The 16537-nt window shown below is 49.2% G+C and overlaps 1 protein-coding gene across 7 annotated transcripts in view; it reads right to left on the reverse strand.

Annotated features, from left to right (window-relative positions):
* ARSG (arylsulfatase G) overlaps nt 1-16537 on the reverse strand; it is a 100996-nt gene that overhangs the window by 27056 nt on the left and 57403 nt on the right. For 5 of the 7 annotated variants that reach the window (XM_047708639.1, XM_047708638.1, XM_047708640.1 and 2 more), the window contains 4 exons: nt 14372-14559; nt 10576-10623; nt 8599-8710; nt 5884-6021 (listed from right to left, as the gene is read on the reverse strand). In XM_047708639.1, the coding sequence (XP_047564595.1) occupies nt 5884-6021; nt 8599-8710; nt 10576-10623; nt 14372-14559 (486 nt within the window). Of the gene's footprint in view, nt 1-5883; nt 6022-8598; nt 8711-10575; nt 10624-10970; nt 11086-14371; nt 14560-16537 lie in introns of those variants that run through there. The other 2 variants (XM_047708644.1, XM_047708642.1) reach the window with 2 other exon arrangements.

Consider the following 16537-nt stretch of genomic DNA (forward strand, 5'->3'; position numbering starts at 1 on the left):
CTGGAGGGAAGGGGAAACTGGCTTCTAATGAGCACCGAGTTTCAGTTTAGGATGATGAGAAAAAGTTCTGCAGACGGATGCCAGTGACGGTTGTCTAACAAGGTGAATGTCCTTAATGCCTCTGAAACGTACACTTCAGGGGGTCAATTTCATGTTATGTCTATTGATCATAAAATTCTATATATGATATGATATATATTATCTATTCAATTCAGTGTTTCGGTGGTCCAAGCCAACTATTTCAAATGCTCAGGAGCCACAGGTGGCTGGTGGCTACCATCTTGGATAGCACAGATAGAGAATACGCTCAGCCTGGTGGACGGATGTGGTGGTGGCTAGTGCTGATTTCATGTCTGTTGCCTGTTCTCCCGGGGACGATAATGTACAGTTGTGTAAGCTGTGTCCTGCACCAGGACATCCTGCTGAGAGAACGATTAAATGCCTAATTCCAGCCCATAGTCCACCGGCCACCCCAGGCGCCCCAGCAGAGATCAGTAACCACCCAGAGGGGCTCCTATTTCTAACAGGTAGACATCACATGGCAGTGGTGTGCGGCTGGAGTGGGCTCCAGCTCCAGGAATTTTGCAAGCTAGTTGTTACACATGACCATCATTAAAAATTAAACGATATCAGCTTACAGTAAAATAAATCATGTGAAAAGCCAAAGTCATAAATTCTTACAATTTATCGCATCCTGATTATTCCGCTATGTTTTACTACTATGCATGCCTTGAGATTATCTCTTTCATCTGTGTGGTGCCAAGGCCATTGACTGTGTCCTCTAGTGCATCTCTTACCAATCCACGTTTGGTGACATCCTGTTTGTGGCCTGAAATTAGCCAATGTGAGACTATTCACACCACAGAAATGGACAAATGTTCCAAATCAGGGCTTCCCTGCCCTGCCATAGAGTGCTGGCTGTTACTTATTTACCAGATGGGGGGTGGGGGGGTTCCACTGCCCATACTTTGTCCCATCCCCATCATGAGTCTCTAAGCTTCCACCTTTAATCAAAGTCCTGTCAGCACCCCAGGCCAGAGGCTGAGAGACGTGTGCCAGGCTGAACAAAAGCTGCAGACAGGAAGCACACGCTCTGGACAACTGCCTCCAAATCCCTGGGATTTTTTATTTCATGGCTGTGCAACCCTAGGCAATTAACTTCACTTCTGTCATCTCTACGATGGGGACGCTTTCACCCCCCCCCCCCCCACAATAGAGCTGTGATTGTTAACTGCCTATAGTTAATAAATGATAGCCTTGTTATTGACAATTCTGAATAATACATGATGCGTGGTGCTCGGAGATATACCTCTTTACCCGTATCCTGATGCCACGCTTGAACTCAGGGAGACAGCATCATGCGGAAACCACACATGCTGGCTCCCTGGGCGCACCTATCCCCCAAGCCAGCCCTGCAGTATGCTCCTGTGCTGCACATAAAAATAGTAATACAATCATAAGGAGTGGAGGAAGTCTGCTGCTTTCTAGAAAAGAAAATGCTGATTATGTCTTTTGATATATTTAGATATATGTTTATATATTTATTACATATTTTATTATATATAATACATGTATTTCATATATATTATACACACACACACACACACACACACACATATATGTATGTATGTTTAGGCACCAACACAGAATGAGGCTTCAAGAACTTGCTCAAATCTACCAAAAGGGGTTACGTCTGGGGTATGGCATTCGGGGTGATTTTTCTTTTTCTATTTGTCTCTGTTTTCAGAGGTTTCTAAAGGGGACACATGATTGGTGTGGCAAAATGAGTGGAGTAGTAAGTGAGCAGAGAAGAAAAAAAAGTCAGATGTCAGAGAGGACATTCCAAGAGAGAGAGGATGGGGCACGGCATGAAGGTGTGCTACAGATTAAAACCTAGGACAGCCAACTATGGACAAAATCATTTGAGCTGAGATAGAAAGACCTCTCAGAAAAGGTTCCCAGTATGCGCTTGGCCAGAGAGCCAGACCTGCAGGTGGAACAAGGAGGGGTAGGCATCTGCCTGGTTGGCTTATGGCTTGGACAAAGGGTCTCTCTGGAATGGACTTGCCTCCACATTTCTCCATCTTTCTCTGGGCTTCAGTGTTCAAGACACTGTTCTCAAAGTCAGACGTGAACCCAGGTCCCTGTTCAGAAGCACATGGGGACTCCACTGCAGCCCCACCCAGCAGCCCAGCCATTCCCAACCTGGGTCCCTTCCGGCCCTACCTTCTTCCTGTCCAGAGACTCTTCCTAGATATGCCAGCTTCTCAAACACCTCACCTTCTGCCCTCCTGTGACTTGGTCATGGAATTCCTCTCTGGCAGTAACTTCCTGGTATCTTGCCTAAAAACATTTACTCAATTCTTAAGATTTAGCTCAAAAGGCAACACCCCTCCTCTGCTCCCAGATCACGGATAGCTTCCTGCTCCCTGCCTGTCTTCCCCCTCCCTCACCATCCTCATCAGCATTGATGATACAAACTGAGTGAAAGTCGGCTTTCCACAAATCTGCTCCCTATCAGCTTGCGAGCCACTCAAAAGCGAGGACAGATCTAATTCACGTCTGTACCCCTAGCACAACACTGGCACATCTTTAGGGCGAGATAAAATCACTCACTCATTATTCACTCACTCTGTGAATATTTATTAAGTTCTAAATAGGCCCCAGGTACTGGGGATAGAGCCAGGAACATAACAGGATTTCTACCTTCTTGGAGCTTCACATCGAATTGGAAACAGGAGAGGAAAATGCAACTAAAAATTGAATCAGATAATTACATACAAATTAATAGGAGTAATGGAGAAGAACTACATACAAGCGTGCTGTGGGACGGTGTCATGGGGGAACCAAGCCAGGTCTCGGGTGAGGAAAGAGATCCCTAAGACGTTGAGGCCTATAGCATAGGGGCTACGGGTGGGCTGCGCTGGTGGCCACTGGGGCCAGGCAGAACAGAGCCAGGGAGAAGCTGCAGGAGAGGAAGAGAAGACTCCAGGAAGACTGCCCAGCTGTTCCTTAGCTCCTTCTTTGCCTCATTCTGTATTCATCGGCGCCTTGGCACAGGAGAGAGGGGAAAGAAGGGGGTGGGGCGTGGGCATGAGCTTCTCCTGAACCCGGAGCCCTGATGCAGGTGCCGGGTTGGTGGGTACAGGTGAGCGCTCGGTGAATGGAAGATGAGAGGCAGACGAGCAGGGGGAGGGTGATGCAGGGGCAGGGTCAAGGAGTCAAGTATGGGAGAGAATCAAGACTTTGATGTGGTTCCTTGGCCCCAGCCCAGACAGGCAGGGGGGCTTGTCTGTCACCTGTGCACCTCTGGGACCTAGCTCTGAATGACGAAAGCTCTGCCGCGTTGACTACGCACTCTGATTTCAGATATCCTGAGCTGTTGCTCACGCCTGGGCCCAGCACACTCGTCCTTGTCAGGCCCCGTATTCCCTATTCAGGCTCAGCGTACCATCCCAGACCCTGAGGCGGCGGGGCGGCCAGAGGACTGGCAGGTCCATGACCCAGGAGCCTATGACATCTTCTCTCTTTTTTGTCAGTTAAGAGCTTTGCAGGCTGTTTAAAACATCCAGATCAAGGGTTAGCTTTGGGCATGCTGCCAGGTCAAGGGTCTAAACACAACTAATGATCTAAGTAGAAACTTTCGCAGAAGTCTAGGGAGGGCTTCTTGCCACGGGGAAGCAGGAAACCCCACTCTTGGGACTCCTAGTAGTTTTGACACACAGGCCTAGGTGGGGGAGGGCCTGGCCCTGGGGGCAAGTGTCACAGTGGAGGAGTGCCGATCTAGGGCCCCTTCTTTCTGGTGTTCCAAGAATCAAGGATGGATTGGCAAGTCAAATCCTAAAGCAATCAGTGCGCCTGAGGATTCTTTTCCGTAAGGTCAAAAGGCAAAGGGATTCATATGACTTTTTACTTAATAACTAATTAATAAATTAGGAAACCCTTCACCTTTTTCATATGATAAGGAGGTTGTTTGTGGATTTGTCTGTCTTGTAAGTGATTAGTTAACTGGCGGACGAAGAGCCCCGTGCCCACGTGAGAGCACATGGGCTCCTCCCTCGTCCCCAGCGGGCTGCCACTCCTTCTCTGCGGGATCTGTGCTGTCCCAAGCACCAAAGACTGAACTGTCCCTACCAGCCATGAAGCATCCACCTGTCCGGGACACAGGGACCCGAGCCATCTCCAAGCTGCAAGGAGCACAGAGACGTGTCCAGCCCTCCAGATGGGAGAAGGGCTTACCTGTTTCATACCAACCACCTGGGGGAAACGCCAGCATTTCTCAGAAAGCCCCGAAAAACTTTTAAGCTGCGATCCTTGAAGCCCTAATAGGCTGCTCTCCAGATTTAGGCCATAAGGAGGTTTATGATTGGGAATAAATCACTGTCTCCGCTCTGCCTGTTGTCCTGCTCTCTGGAAAAATCTGTGGCTGAGCAAGGGGTTGGCGCATTTCTTGTACAGTCAAGGACCGATGTGCTCAGTGATCCGCAGGTAGAGTCCATTTTTAATTCTGCTCAAGCAGACAGGCATGCGACAGGTTTCTTCTTGCCCTCTTAGGCTAAGGCTGTGGTGAATACCAAAGAACCTGCTGGAAGATGTCCCACCGCCCTGGAGGAGTTTGCAGTCTTGGGAGAAAGATGAGCTGAGCACACCCAGGCTCGGTAGAGGCCAGAGCAAAGGCAGCTGTGAAGAGTCGGGCGAGGCCGAGGTGGGAGGGGTGAGGCGACCCGGAGTGGGCACAGGCCTGCACCCCGCCACCTGGGGGTGCGCACCCAGGGGTGAGGCATGGTTCTGCTTTCAGTGTTTTGTTATTCTTCATGAGTCATTTCTAACATTTAAAGATCAGGAGATTCCACACATGGACCAGAAAGCTCATGTGTCTTGTGAAAGAGAAGGATCTGAACGTCTCGGCTCCCATTCCTTAAAGAAGCCCCAGGCAGCCAGAGTTACCTACCCAGGCAGGTAGCAGGTGTTCCCTTAGAGGGGGCCTGCGCTTTCGAGTTCACCATAGGCCCTATCTCTCCTTAATGCCTTACACTTAGCCTGCTTCCCTCCGAAGCTACCAGGGCCCTGTAGATGCTGGAGTTTGTAATCCCTGTGTGTTACAGTGAATAATGGCCCCCAAAGGTATCTTGGGTCTCATCCCAGGAATCTGTGAGTGTTACATGTTATGGCAAAACATGTATGAAACTGAATTAAGGATCTGGAGATAGGGAGATGATCTTGGATTCAGCTGCAAGATTCTAAACATAATTGCAAGTGTCCTTAAAGAGGGAAGCACAGGGAGATTTGACTACAGAAGAGAAGAACACAAAGGGATGATAGAAGGGGAGATGAGAATGATGGGGCCCTAAGCCGGAAGACAAGACAGAAGAGCCAAGAAACACTCCTCCCCTAGAACCTCCAGAAGATCGCCCCGCTGATACCTTGATTTTAGCCTCATTGCACTCATTACGGGCGTCTGGCCTCCAGATCTGAAGGAGAGTCAACTGCGGCTGTTTTAGCCAGTAAGCCGGCGGTGAGTTTGTTACCGCAGCAGTACAAAGCTAATCCACCCTGCCAATTAATCAATCAACAAATGCCTTGAGTGCCCAGAACACAGTGGCGGGTCCTACGTCCAGGAGCTTAGAGGAGAGGAAAGAAGGATAATGACAACAGAGCACGATCTGAGCCAGGATGGGGAAAGCTCCCAGGAACTCCCGGAACATACCTGCAGAGCTTCTCACCCAGGCCTGGAGATCCCAGGGGAGACTGTTCTCCAGGGAACAGACACGCATCCATCTTTGTTGCACAAAGGAACTCCAGCACGGCTTGCGGGGGCCCTGAGGCCAGGGGACATGCGGAGTGGGGTCGGGGGGCAGCCCCGGGGAGCCAGGGGACTCTTACCTTGCATGCTGGATGAACTGGGTAGCTTTCTCGGCGTACCTCTGCGCCAGGCTGCTCAGGTTCACGGGCTGCTCCACGATGTTGAGGTTTTCATAGAGAGGAAGGGCCACATCGGTGTAACAGTCCCTCTCAAGGTTCCTGTGTGGAAACCACAGATGGTATTCATTTCCATGACCTAAGTAGCTGTCGTGTCGAACAAATTGCTTTTACGCAGCAATGCGATGTGCATGAACACAAAACACCTAATAACCTGCCCCAGATGATTTTTCCCATCTGTCATTTCCTCCAGGGCAAAATCAATAAAATACCTTCTTCCCTTTCCTTCTAACAGACTTTTATGCTCCTCGGACAAGTCTGGCCACTCTGCAAAGCTCACAAAGACTTCCCTGAGCTACAGATATTATTCCCATTTTGTTGCAAGAGAAACTGAGGTCCAGACAAACTAAATTACTCAAGCTGAGTCCCACAGCCAACCAATAGCCACCATCCCTGGCTTTTTCCGCTGGCCTTCCTAAATGATGGCTTCTGTCTACAGGGCACGATGCTGGGTGCTTTCCTAGGTCAACCATTGGGACTTCATGTGACCTGACATCTGACCATAACCCAGGGAGCTGGGGACAGTTTAAACATCTCAACCGTGTTTGGAAAATTTGGAGAAGCTTTAGCCACTGGAAAAAGTGGGAGTCAAACCAGTTATAGCTCCTGAACAAAAAACAAAGTCTATGGTCTTAGAGCTGGAGATGAACCGACCCAAGAATGCTCCCACATGAGTGGCTGAGTAATAACTCTGGCCGTGACCCGTGGGCGAGTTACCTAAGCTCTTAGAACCTGACTCTCCTTATCTCAAGTGTGCCCCTGCCCTCTGATGAGGCCCTGAAAGGACAAAACAGGACAGCGAGTGTTAATGCTCTGCACGCTGCCCCGCACATGAGCAACACCATCAACCCTCGGCCTTCCAACCCAGCCGCCACAGCGCACCGGGAGAGAAGCTGGGAACCACGGGGAGAGAAGAGGGAACAAGGGGCATCTCAGGGAGGGAAACTGTCCTCATGGGGCGGGAAGGACTGGAAAGAGGAGAAAATCCCCCATCATACCTAGATGCACACACACTCCCTTCCGAAAGCTTGAGACAAGTCAGACTGGGGTAAAGAATCACCAAGGGCCACAGGTTTTGGAAAAGAGAAAAAGGATTATGGCCGTAATAGGCATGCTAATGCTAACCTCACTGTCAGTGTCAAGTTTTTCATGTTGTTATGACTTTGTGGCAACTCCACCATTACCTACAATCTCTCCCCTTCCCCCGCAACCTCACCCCCACTAAGCCAACCCTTTATTTTCTCTGATTTAACATGGACTTAAAAGGACCCAGCTGACCTGTGGCAGGCCACGATATGGCCAAGTGTGGCCCATGGGCCGCGGCTGGTAGGGAGGGCAGAGAGACGAGCTATAGCTTCATTTCTCCTGCTGCCACGTGCACACAAATCCCCTGTGCATCCGGTGAAAATGCAGACCTGGGGCCTGGGGGGAGCGGGGGTCTGACATTCTGCTTTTCTTACAAGCACACACGACAGCCACACTACTGGGCCAGCGACCACAGTCTGAGTGGCACACAGGCTCTGGACTCAGGAGGACCCTGATTGGAATCACCAGCTCTACCTCCTACAGCTTCGGGGTGACCTGGGCAAGCAGGTCCTTACCTGTACCTTTCCAGGGTCCTCAATTCTAAAATCAGGCCACATACCTGCCTCGCACAATGTCACGTGGATTGCGGATACGCACGGAGCAGGCCCACACTGTGACGACGTCTCAGTACGTGGCCGTTATTACATTAACTACCGTGTTATGAATGAGCCAGCGGAGACTTGCCTTCCCCAGGGGCTCAGACACCCGTCACCTTATCAATAACCGTGGTGCGCGGGCTGAGAAACAGGAACACCTGGTTTGTGTTGTTCTGTTGCCTGAGTAAAGTTTAGCACATTTTTCTGATATTAAATGCACTGCACACTCATTGCAGAATATTAGGGAAATACAACGAGAAAGAAAGACGAAATGAAAACCCCTTAGTCCCGCAACCAGAGGGAATGAGTCACTGTTAGCGCTTCGGGCTTCCTCCCTCTGAGTCCCACTGAGTAGGGCCGTGAAGCTATGGACACGGAGGCAGCTAAGAGCACACTGCTTGTGAGTTTGTTCCTGCTTTTTTTACGTCCTAGTATGTCCTGAGCATTTCCCCATTCCATGGAAGAGGATTTTAAAGCATCCCGCGGAGTGACAGCATGGCATTTCAAAGCCAGATGCTGGTTTCTTTGCCAGGGGGCGGGGGGTGGCGAAGCTTGTAAGGAGCCCTAAGTGTCTTCTCCCTCTCTCTAGCCCTCTTACATCCAGTGTCTAGGCCAGGTGAGTGGCCTGGCAGCGAAGCCAGCAGGCAGAGGTGGAGCGAGACCCCACATGGATATGTCCAAGGCAGCACCAGGCTCTTCCCAGCTGAGCTAAACAATCCAAGGAAACCGAACAATTCCAATGAAATAATTTTTTGACCTAACCCTTGTTAAAAGTTTGCTTATACTCCATGCAAATAACTCAAATTTGCACTAAACCTACTCTTTTTTACTGACTTAACTCTCTCCTGTGACCTTCCTCATTGACACCTACCGGACTATACCCTGGGGACTTCGCCCTGGCTCTGGAGCCCACTGCCAGTTGTTTGGATGGGATTACCTTGCTGGTCTATCATCCCGTGGACACGCTGGACAAGGAGGGTGGTTGTAGCCCGGGGTGTCCGTACAGCCCATATCATGGCTGTATGGGATTCCAAAGTAGTAATCAAAACCTGGAAGAGAAGCAACTGGTGAGCACCCCCACTTGCCTTCTGTGCTATGAGTCTGCATTCTTACACCCAGGACAAAAATTTAATTTTCCATGATTTAATACTGCAGGGCTATGGAGTATGTAATTAAAAGAGGATTTGATTAATATCCGTTTGTAGTATGCGAAGAAAACACTTTGTTGGGTTCTGGCTGCAAGACTAGCTTTGCCAAACATCTTGGGATTAGAGTTAACCCAGAGTGGGAGGAAGTGGAGGAAGTGGCACCCCTCCGATCGCCAGTGCACTTACCAACACATCCAGGAAGGAGGTGGTGAAAACTTAGGTAGGGCATGGCACTGTAGGACATAAACAAGGGCTTGCAGGGGCCTGAAGGGAAGTAAGATATGCAGATTCAACTAGAAGAGGGTGTATCTGAATGAGGGTAAAGGAGCACCAGGACAGCACAACGGGGAAGGGTAAAAGAAGCAGAAGGAGACACAAATGAACTCAGAGACAGGAATCAAGAAACCTCAGAGTACCCAAGCCAGCAGGCTTTTTGAGATGAGCTGGTCCAGGGACACAAATGTATGGCGGGTGCTCTCTCTTCTCAGTCCCAACGGCAGACACCACAAGTCCAAAATGGCACCACCTCATCCTGCTCAGCGGGATCCTGTCTCAGGATCCATGCCCCACCCAGCATAGGACTCCAGGTTTCGACACCCCAATCTAGTTCAACCTCCTCATTTGTCAAGGAGGAAGCAACCACAAGTGGGAAAAGTAGGCTCTGTGGTCATTTTTAGTGGAAAGGCCAGGTCTTCACTTCCTTTACCTGCCACTCCTTACAAAGCATACGTGGAAGATGCTAGGGAAGTCCAGCTAAAAAGATGGGGCACAAGGGAAGAGAGGAGGAGGAAGGAGCACCAGAGAGAAGGAAGGAGTGGGACAGGGTGTTGGCCAGTGAGAGCCCGAGGCTGAAGGCTGGTGGCTGGCCGATTCCCTGGAAGCTGTTCCCCAAGTGGAAAAATCTGCAGATGCATATGTCCCCCCACATGTAGCAGAGAGCACTGCAGCCTCTTTCCATGGAGCTAGAGGGAGATCCTGGGGTGGAGTGAGGGGCGGAGAAGTCTACAAAAAACTCAGAGAACCACCGTTAAGGAAAAGCCCGTCCGTTCGCTTATAAAATAGCAGGAGCCACCAGGAAGCAAGCTCAGGGAAGGACCCCAGAGAAGCCTGAGCTGCTCAGATAATGACAAGTCACCTTCAAGAGAAAGTCTGTGGGTTCCCATCTGAAAAGGAGGAGGCAGGTCATGGGGAGAGCAGAGGCCAAAACCACAACTTTGGAAAACCATCAATAACTCGGTGAATTGGACATTCAGAGAACTCATCAATCAGCAAACTGATTTCCAGGTAATTGGCTCAGGCAGCTTGATCTTGGCCTATTCCCCAAGGTCAGAGAGTCAAAAGTCTGAGGCAGTGAATAGCTACAGGGAGAAGGCAAGACGGGGCATTTCCTGTGTGGGTTTATAGCCTGCTTCTGTGAACTCACTGGACAATTTTTACTTCTTACCACACTAGACATGTCTGGATCTCCCAGGGGCCAAATGTTTCCTGAGATGTGGACCCTGATGGGCTTGTGACGAGAAAGCCAGAAGGGTTGGCAGGCACCAAGGTGGGGAAGGGGCCAGGAAAGATGCCAGGAGAAAACAATGTGAGACCAAGGGGTGCCATAGGTCTCCCAACTGCACCTAAGTGACCCCGTGAATGAAGACATCCTAACTTGGGAGGGGTGTCCCCCAGAAGCAGGATGGCTTAAATATTAATGGAAGCCTTTTACACTACGATCTGTACTTTCTGTTTCCCAGCTAACAAGTATCCCAAAGAATTCTTACCACGGAAGTTGGGGTGATAAGAGCCATGGTGTCCGAGATGCCATTTGCCTGTAGGAAAGCAAGAGAGAGACTTTCAGAGGGAACCCCCAAGGGGATTCCCAGTGCCTCTGGGGAGCTGAGCACATACCCAGTCCTCCATCCGTGTTGCCCTTTACAGAAGCAAGCAGAGAGGCTGCAAATGCTGGGTGAGAGCCAAGCCTCACTCTCTGGGACTGAGAGGGAGTCCACGGGGACACAGAAAGCAAGCAACGATGACTCAGGACCTATGCAGGAAAGCACACAAAGAAAAAGAAGGCAAGCCTTCACTGGGGGCCCACAGACGCCAGCGGGCTGAGTTCTGCCCCTCAAAGTGGGTTGGTTCAGTGCCCACAGCAATCCCACAGTGCCCGTTGCACCTGCTCCAACCTCCCTCGCTGGGGCTCTACAAAGACCCTGAGGACAAGTGCGGGCCCCATATTGCCTTGGAGATGCCTGGTTCCCTCCTACTTTCATCATCTTCCTCTCTGACCACCCTCAGCAGCCCGCAGAGGCTGGACGGAAGACCACCTCCCCCCTTCCCGAGGCTGTTCCCCTGCAGAGAGACTGGCCTGGACCTGCATGGCTGCTCCTCACTCCGTACATGTGTTTGGTAGGGAAGAATGACTGGGAAACGCGTGCCAGAAGCTCTGACCGCGTTGAACTCTCGGACATAATAATTCCTCTCGGAGTAAAGACCCCAGGAAAACCACCCACAAGGCAAGGGACAGAGAAAAGAATGTGGTCCAAAGATCTAAACAGTGCCAGCACTGAACAGCACGTAAGAGAAAGAAACGCACAACTGTGGGAGGATGGCTAAGTAAACTATTTAGAGGCCTTGACAAAATACCACCAAACTATCTTTTAGAGACAAATGCATGCAGCAAAAGGTAATAATCAGGAAATCTAGGGAAAGGGCAGATGAGTGTCTACTACTCCCTTTTTGAAATTGCGCTGTAGGTTTGGGGGAAAAAGTGTAATATAAAGCAAAGGCAAACGGCTTTGGCATGATGTGGAAAGCTTGGATTAAGCATTACGTGGAAATCCAAAATTAAAGTCTTTAACTTATTTCTAAAATTATTAAAATTATTGTAAAGATGTAAAATTGTGTGACACAGAAATATATAATAACAAGAAGGGGTTAAAAGGAGGACCAAGAGGTATGTATACAACTAGGTAGAAATACATGACTGTGGACCCATGTTAGAAGCGAAGCGTGGGTGGGGCAAAGGGGTTCGATATTCCCTTGATGGGGTGTTTTTTTTTTTAATTTTTCCCCTAAGCTTGCTTATAGGAAGTTCATGATGTCAACACACGGATATGGTTGGATATCCTCTAACATGCAAATGGTGGGATGAGCAGTGAGGGGAGAAGGGAGCCGCTGAGCAGTTAATACATAATCAGTTGTTCACCTGGGGTTCAAAGACATGAAGAGGGAAGGGCAAGTGGGACCTGGCTCAGCTCAGGAAGCACCCAGCCTCCTGCTGCCTCATGAAACTGTAGAGTCAGGGAGCCCCAGGGGCCAAACACTTCTGGGCTGTTAGTGTGACCCGGATGCAGGCGATGGGGCCAGTTAGGACACTCAGCCCAGCGTGGGGGCTTCACAGTGAGTATACCTCAGGGTATGGGCAGGCAGGGATTGAAAAGACGGTATCGTAATTTGTATCTCCTCCCACCGGGGCCTGCCACACTCCAGTTTGACCTTCTATAAAAGTAGGTCCGGGCTGATATCCAAGATCTATAAAGAACACCTCCAACTCCACAGACAAAACAGATAATCAAGTCAAAAAAAAAAAAAAAAAAAAAACGGGCAGAAGACATGAACAGACACTTCTCCAGTGAAGACATACAAATGGCTAACAGACACACGAAAAAATGTTCCCCATCAGGAGCCGTCAGGGAGAGTCAAATCAAGACCACATTGTGATACCCCCTTCCACCTGTTAGAACAGCCAAAATTAACAAGGCAGGAAACAACAAATCTTGGGAGAGGTTGTGGAGAAAGAGGAACCCTCTTACACTGCCGGTGGGAATGCAAGCTGGTGCAGCCCCTCTGGGAAACAGCGTGGAGGATCCTCAAAAAGCTGAAAAGAGAGCTTCCCGACGACCCTGCAATTGCGCCTCTGGGTATTTACCCCAAAGATACAGATGGAGTGAAAAGAAGGGGCATGTGCACCCCAGTGCTCATAGCAGCAATGGCCACAGTCGCCAAACTGTGGAAGGAGCCAAGATGCCCTTCAACGGACGAATGGATCAGGAAGATGTGGTCCCTATACACTATGGAGTATGATGCCCCCATCAGAAGGGATGAATCCCCAACTTTTGTAGCAACACGGACGGGACTGGAAGAGATGATGCTGAGTGAAATAAGGCAAGCAGAGAGAGTCAATTATCACATGGTTTCACTTACCCGTGGAGCACAAGGAGTAACACGGAGGACATTGGGAGACGGAGCAGAGACATGAAGCGGGGCGCGGGGCGGGGGGATCAGAGCGAGAGACGAACCATGAAAGACTGTGGACTCGGAGAAACAAATAGGGTTTTAGAGGGGAGGTGGGTGGGGGGATGGGTGAGCCTGGGGGTGGGTATTAAGGAGGGCACGTATGCGTGCAGCACTGGGTGCTCTGTGTAAACCATGAATCTTGGAACACTTCATCAAAAAATAAAATAAAATAATTCAGAAAATTAAAAAAAAAAAAAAGGCTCCTTGACCTAGAGGAGGAGGCGGGGCCAACCCCCCGGAAACTGGGGCCTCCTGTGGGTTAACACCCCCACGGGGCCCCTCCCTTGCCACTTCAGGGAGGTTTGGAGGAGGGAGGCGGGAATCCCACGGGACCAGCTCTTGCGAAGTCGGAATAACAGCACCGGCAGCCTGAGGCGGCCACTGGGACCGAGGCCCTTGGCCTCGGGAGGGAGGACCAGCCGTGAAGCAAAGCACCAGGGCCAGGCAGGGCAGACACACCGCTCCTGGGCGGTGAGCACCCCCTCGGCCCCCTCCCCCGGCGGAAACTCGGTTTCCTCACACAGAGAAGGGGAGAAATCATCCCTTCAGAAGGCATCTCCCTGCCCTGACGCAAATAAAAACTTAGGGCCAGGCGGGTAGGAACTTCCGAATCACAGGTGCCCACGCAGATTTTAAAAGGAAAGGAAAGTGCTGCACAGTGTGGCCGACGCTGCCGCGTGCCCCCACTTACCCCGCAAACACAAGTCCGGTTTGGTTCCCAGGTTAGAGACCCCCGCCCCAATCCGGGTCCTAAGCCCAGTTTCCCAGCCTTCCTTGCAGTGGGGCGTGGCCATGCAAATCCACCAATCAGATGTAAGTGCATGTCCACGGGGAGGGGTGGGCGTGTCTTTCCCTGCCCGGCACCTGCTCTCTTGTTTTTCCTTTCCTCGAAGCCGAATGATGATGAATGATACTGAGGCCGCTCTCTTGCAACCAAGGAGCAACAAGCATGAGGACGAAAGCTAACGGACTACGGAGAGCGGAACAGAAAAATAGAAACGGTTTCCTAGAGCAGCTGAGCCAATGAAAGCAATCACTCACCTCTAAGCTTATTACAATGGGAGGAAAACCTAAACCCTATATGGTTTAGTTCCCTGTTGGGTCTTGTCAATGACTTATAGCTGAAAGCTTTCCGACCTTATAGAGCAAGAAATAAACAAAAAGGAGCAGAAGAGGCAGCATGCTGGGTCTTCGCAAATACAAGGCAGGCACCGCAGGAAATGCTGTAGGAGATGCAGGGTGGGGGGGGGGTCCCCAGTTCCGGAGCTCCTGTGTTACCTATCATCCCAGTGACGTAGCCAGATTGCTGCAACACCTCCGCCAAGGTGGTCTCGTTGAGCGGCAGACCCCCCACAGAGGTGACCGCAAAGTTGTGCGTGACTCCATTGCGGAGGCCAAGCCGGCCAGTGAGCAGGGAGGCCCGAGAGGGCGAGCAGGTGGAGGCAGCTGCGTGGAAATCCACAAACCTGCACAGAAAGAAAAGGGATTGGGGCCCTTCGGTCCACAGACAGCCCAAACCAAGAGAAGTTCAATTCCCACCCAGGTCCCAGGATTCCAGTGCTGGGAAAAGCTCAAAGACCACCCCTTGAAAGGACAGGTTAGGAAAATAAAGCTCAGAGAGGTAATGCAATGAATTCAAGGTCACACAGCTCGTTCAGATTGGTTTGATCCAGTATATTTAGTGGATCCTCTTTATCCAAAGATTCCATATTTTGAATTCATTGACTCACTGAAGCCCAGCTGTTATCTCCAAAATCAATACTGGTGGCTTTCAAGCCCTCATTCATGGACATTCCAAGATGTCCCAAAACATTTTGTCTCCTCACATGTGCAACCCTAGCCGAGGATGACGAAGGTGACCTTGTTTTGGCTCCCATACGACAAGCAGATGTCCTCTTCTCCACAGTCTACTGAGTGCTATGGTTTTTACGTTTTTGTGCTTTGTGTTGGTGATTTTGCTGTTTAAAATAGCCCACACGCGTAGGACTGAGGGCTGGCTACTTCAGCATTATAGAGATGTGATGTACCTTACAGAGAAAGTACAAGTGTTAGATAAGCTTCATTCAGGAATGCATTACAGTGCTGTTGGCCATCTCAATGTTAATGAATCAAAAACTATATTAAATCAAATGTTTTAAGACAGAAACACACATAAAACAAGGTTCTGTGCTGATCTGTTGGCTGTAACCAGAGGCTCACAGAAGCCGAATTCTGTAGATGTTCTGGAAGCAAAGTTTCAGTATTCCTTAATTCAGTGTTCTCAGTGACTTTATAGAGGAACTACCGCCAGTAAAAAGAACCCGCTGTATCTATTACACTTAGTGGTTGCTCAAACTTTTTTGGACCCTGTGGAGAAATATAAAAGAAGTCTAGCCATTCTCCTACCATCAAGGAATGTGATTAAACTTCATGTCACTAATAATGGGAAAACTGAACTTGTGTGTCCCCTGATAGGATGATACCAAGTTGATATCATCAAGGATTCTTGTCAAAAACATTTAACCTGAATCTAATCAGACCTCTGGACCTAATTTCCAGGTTATGGGAAATGTAGCTGATAGAAGAACAAATTAAATGACACCACAAGGAAATAATCTAACAAGCCATTCTACACATGCTACGACAACTGGTGTTGTTCTTCAGAAAGCCAATATCAGAGGGAAAAATGGGATAGAAGGGGGATGTTCTGTACCGAAGGACACTAAAGAGACAAAACAAATGTAATATATGATTCTTGATGGAATCCCAGCTCAAACATGCTAACAGCACATTTGGGGGCCAATTAGGGAAATTTAATATGGACTGAATATAAGATGACATTGCATGATCATTGTCCATTATCTTGATTATGGCCATGTAGGAGAATGCTTTTGTTCTTTTTTCTTTTCTTCCAGTTGTATTGGCATATAATATTGTATTCATTGAAGGGGTACAACATAATGATTTGATAAATATATATATGGGGAAATGATTGCCACAAAATTTGGTGAATGGCCATCACTTCCAGTAGTTATGAGTTTTTTTTTTCTTGTCATGAGGATTTTAAGATCTTCTCTCTTAGCAACTTTCAAACATACAATACAGTATAGTTAACTAGAATCACCATGCTATGTATTACATGCCTAGAACCTACTTATCTCACGACGGGGAACTTGTACCTTTCGACCACCTTCACTCATTTCCCCCTACCCCCACCACCACCCCTGGCAACTGCCAGTCTATTCTCTGCATCTGTGAGTTTGATTTTTTTTAGATTCCCCATACACTTGAGATCATATAATATTTGTCTTTCTCTGTCTGAGTCCTTCTACCTAGCATAATGTCCACACCCATGATGTCACAAATGGTAGGATTTCCTTCTTTTTTACAGACGAATAATCTTCTGTTGTCTATGTATATCACATTTTTTATTTCATCAGGAATATATTTTTATTACACTAAGGA

The sequence above is a fragment of the Lutra lutra genome, chromosome 16 (assembly GCF_902655055.1).
Source record: "Lutra lutra chromosome 16, mLutLut1.2, whole genome shotgun sequence".
Taxonomy (NCBI): domain Eukaryota; kingdom Metazoa; phylum Chordata; class Mammalia; order Carnivora; family Mustelidae; genus Lutra; species Lutra lutra.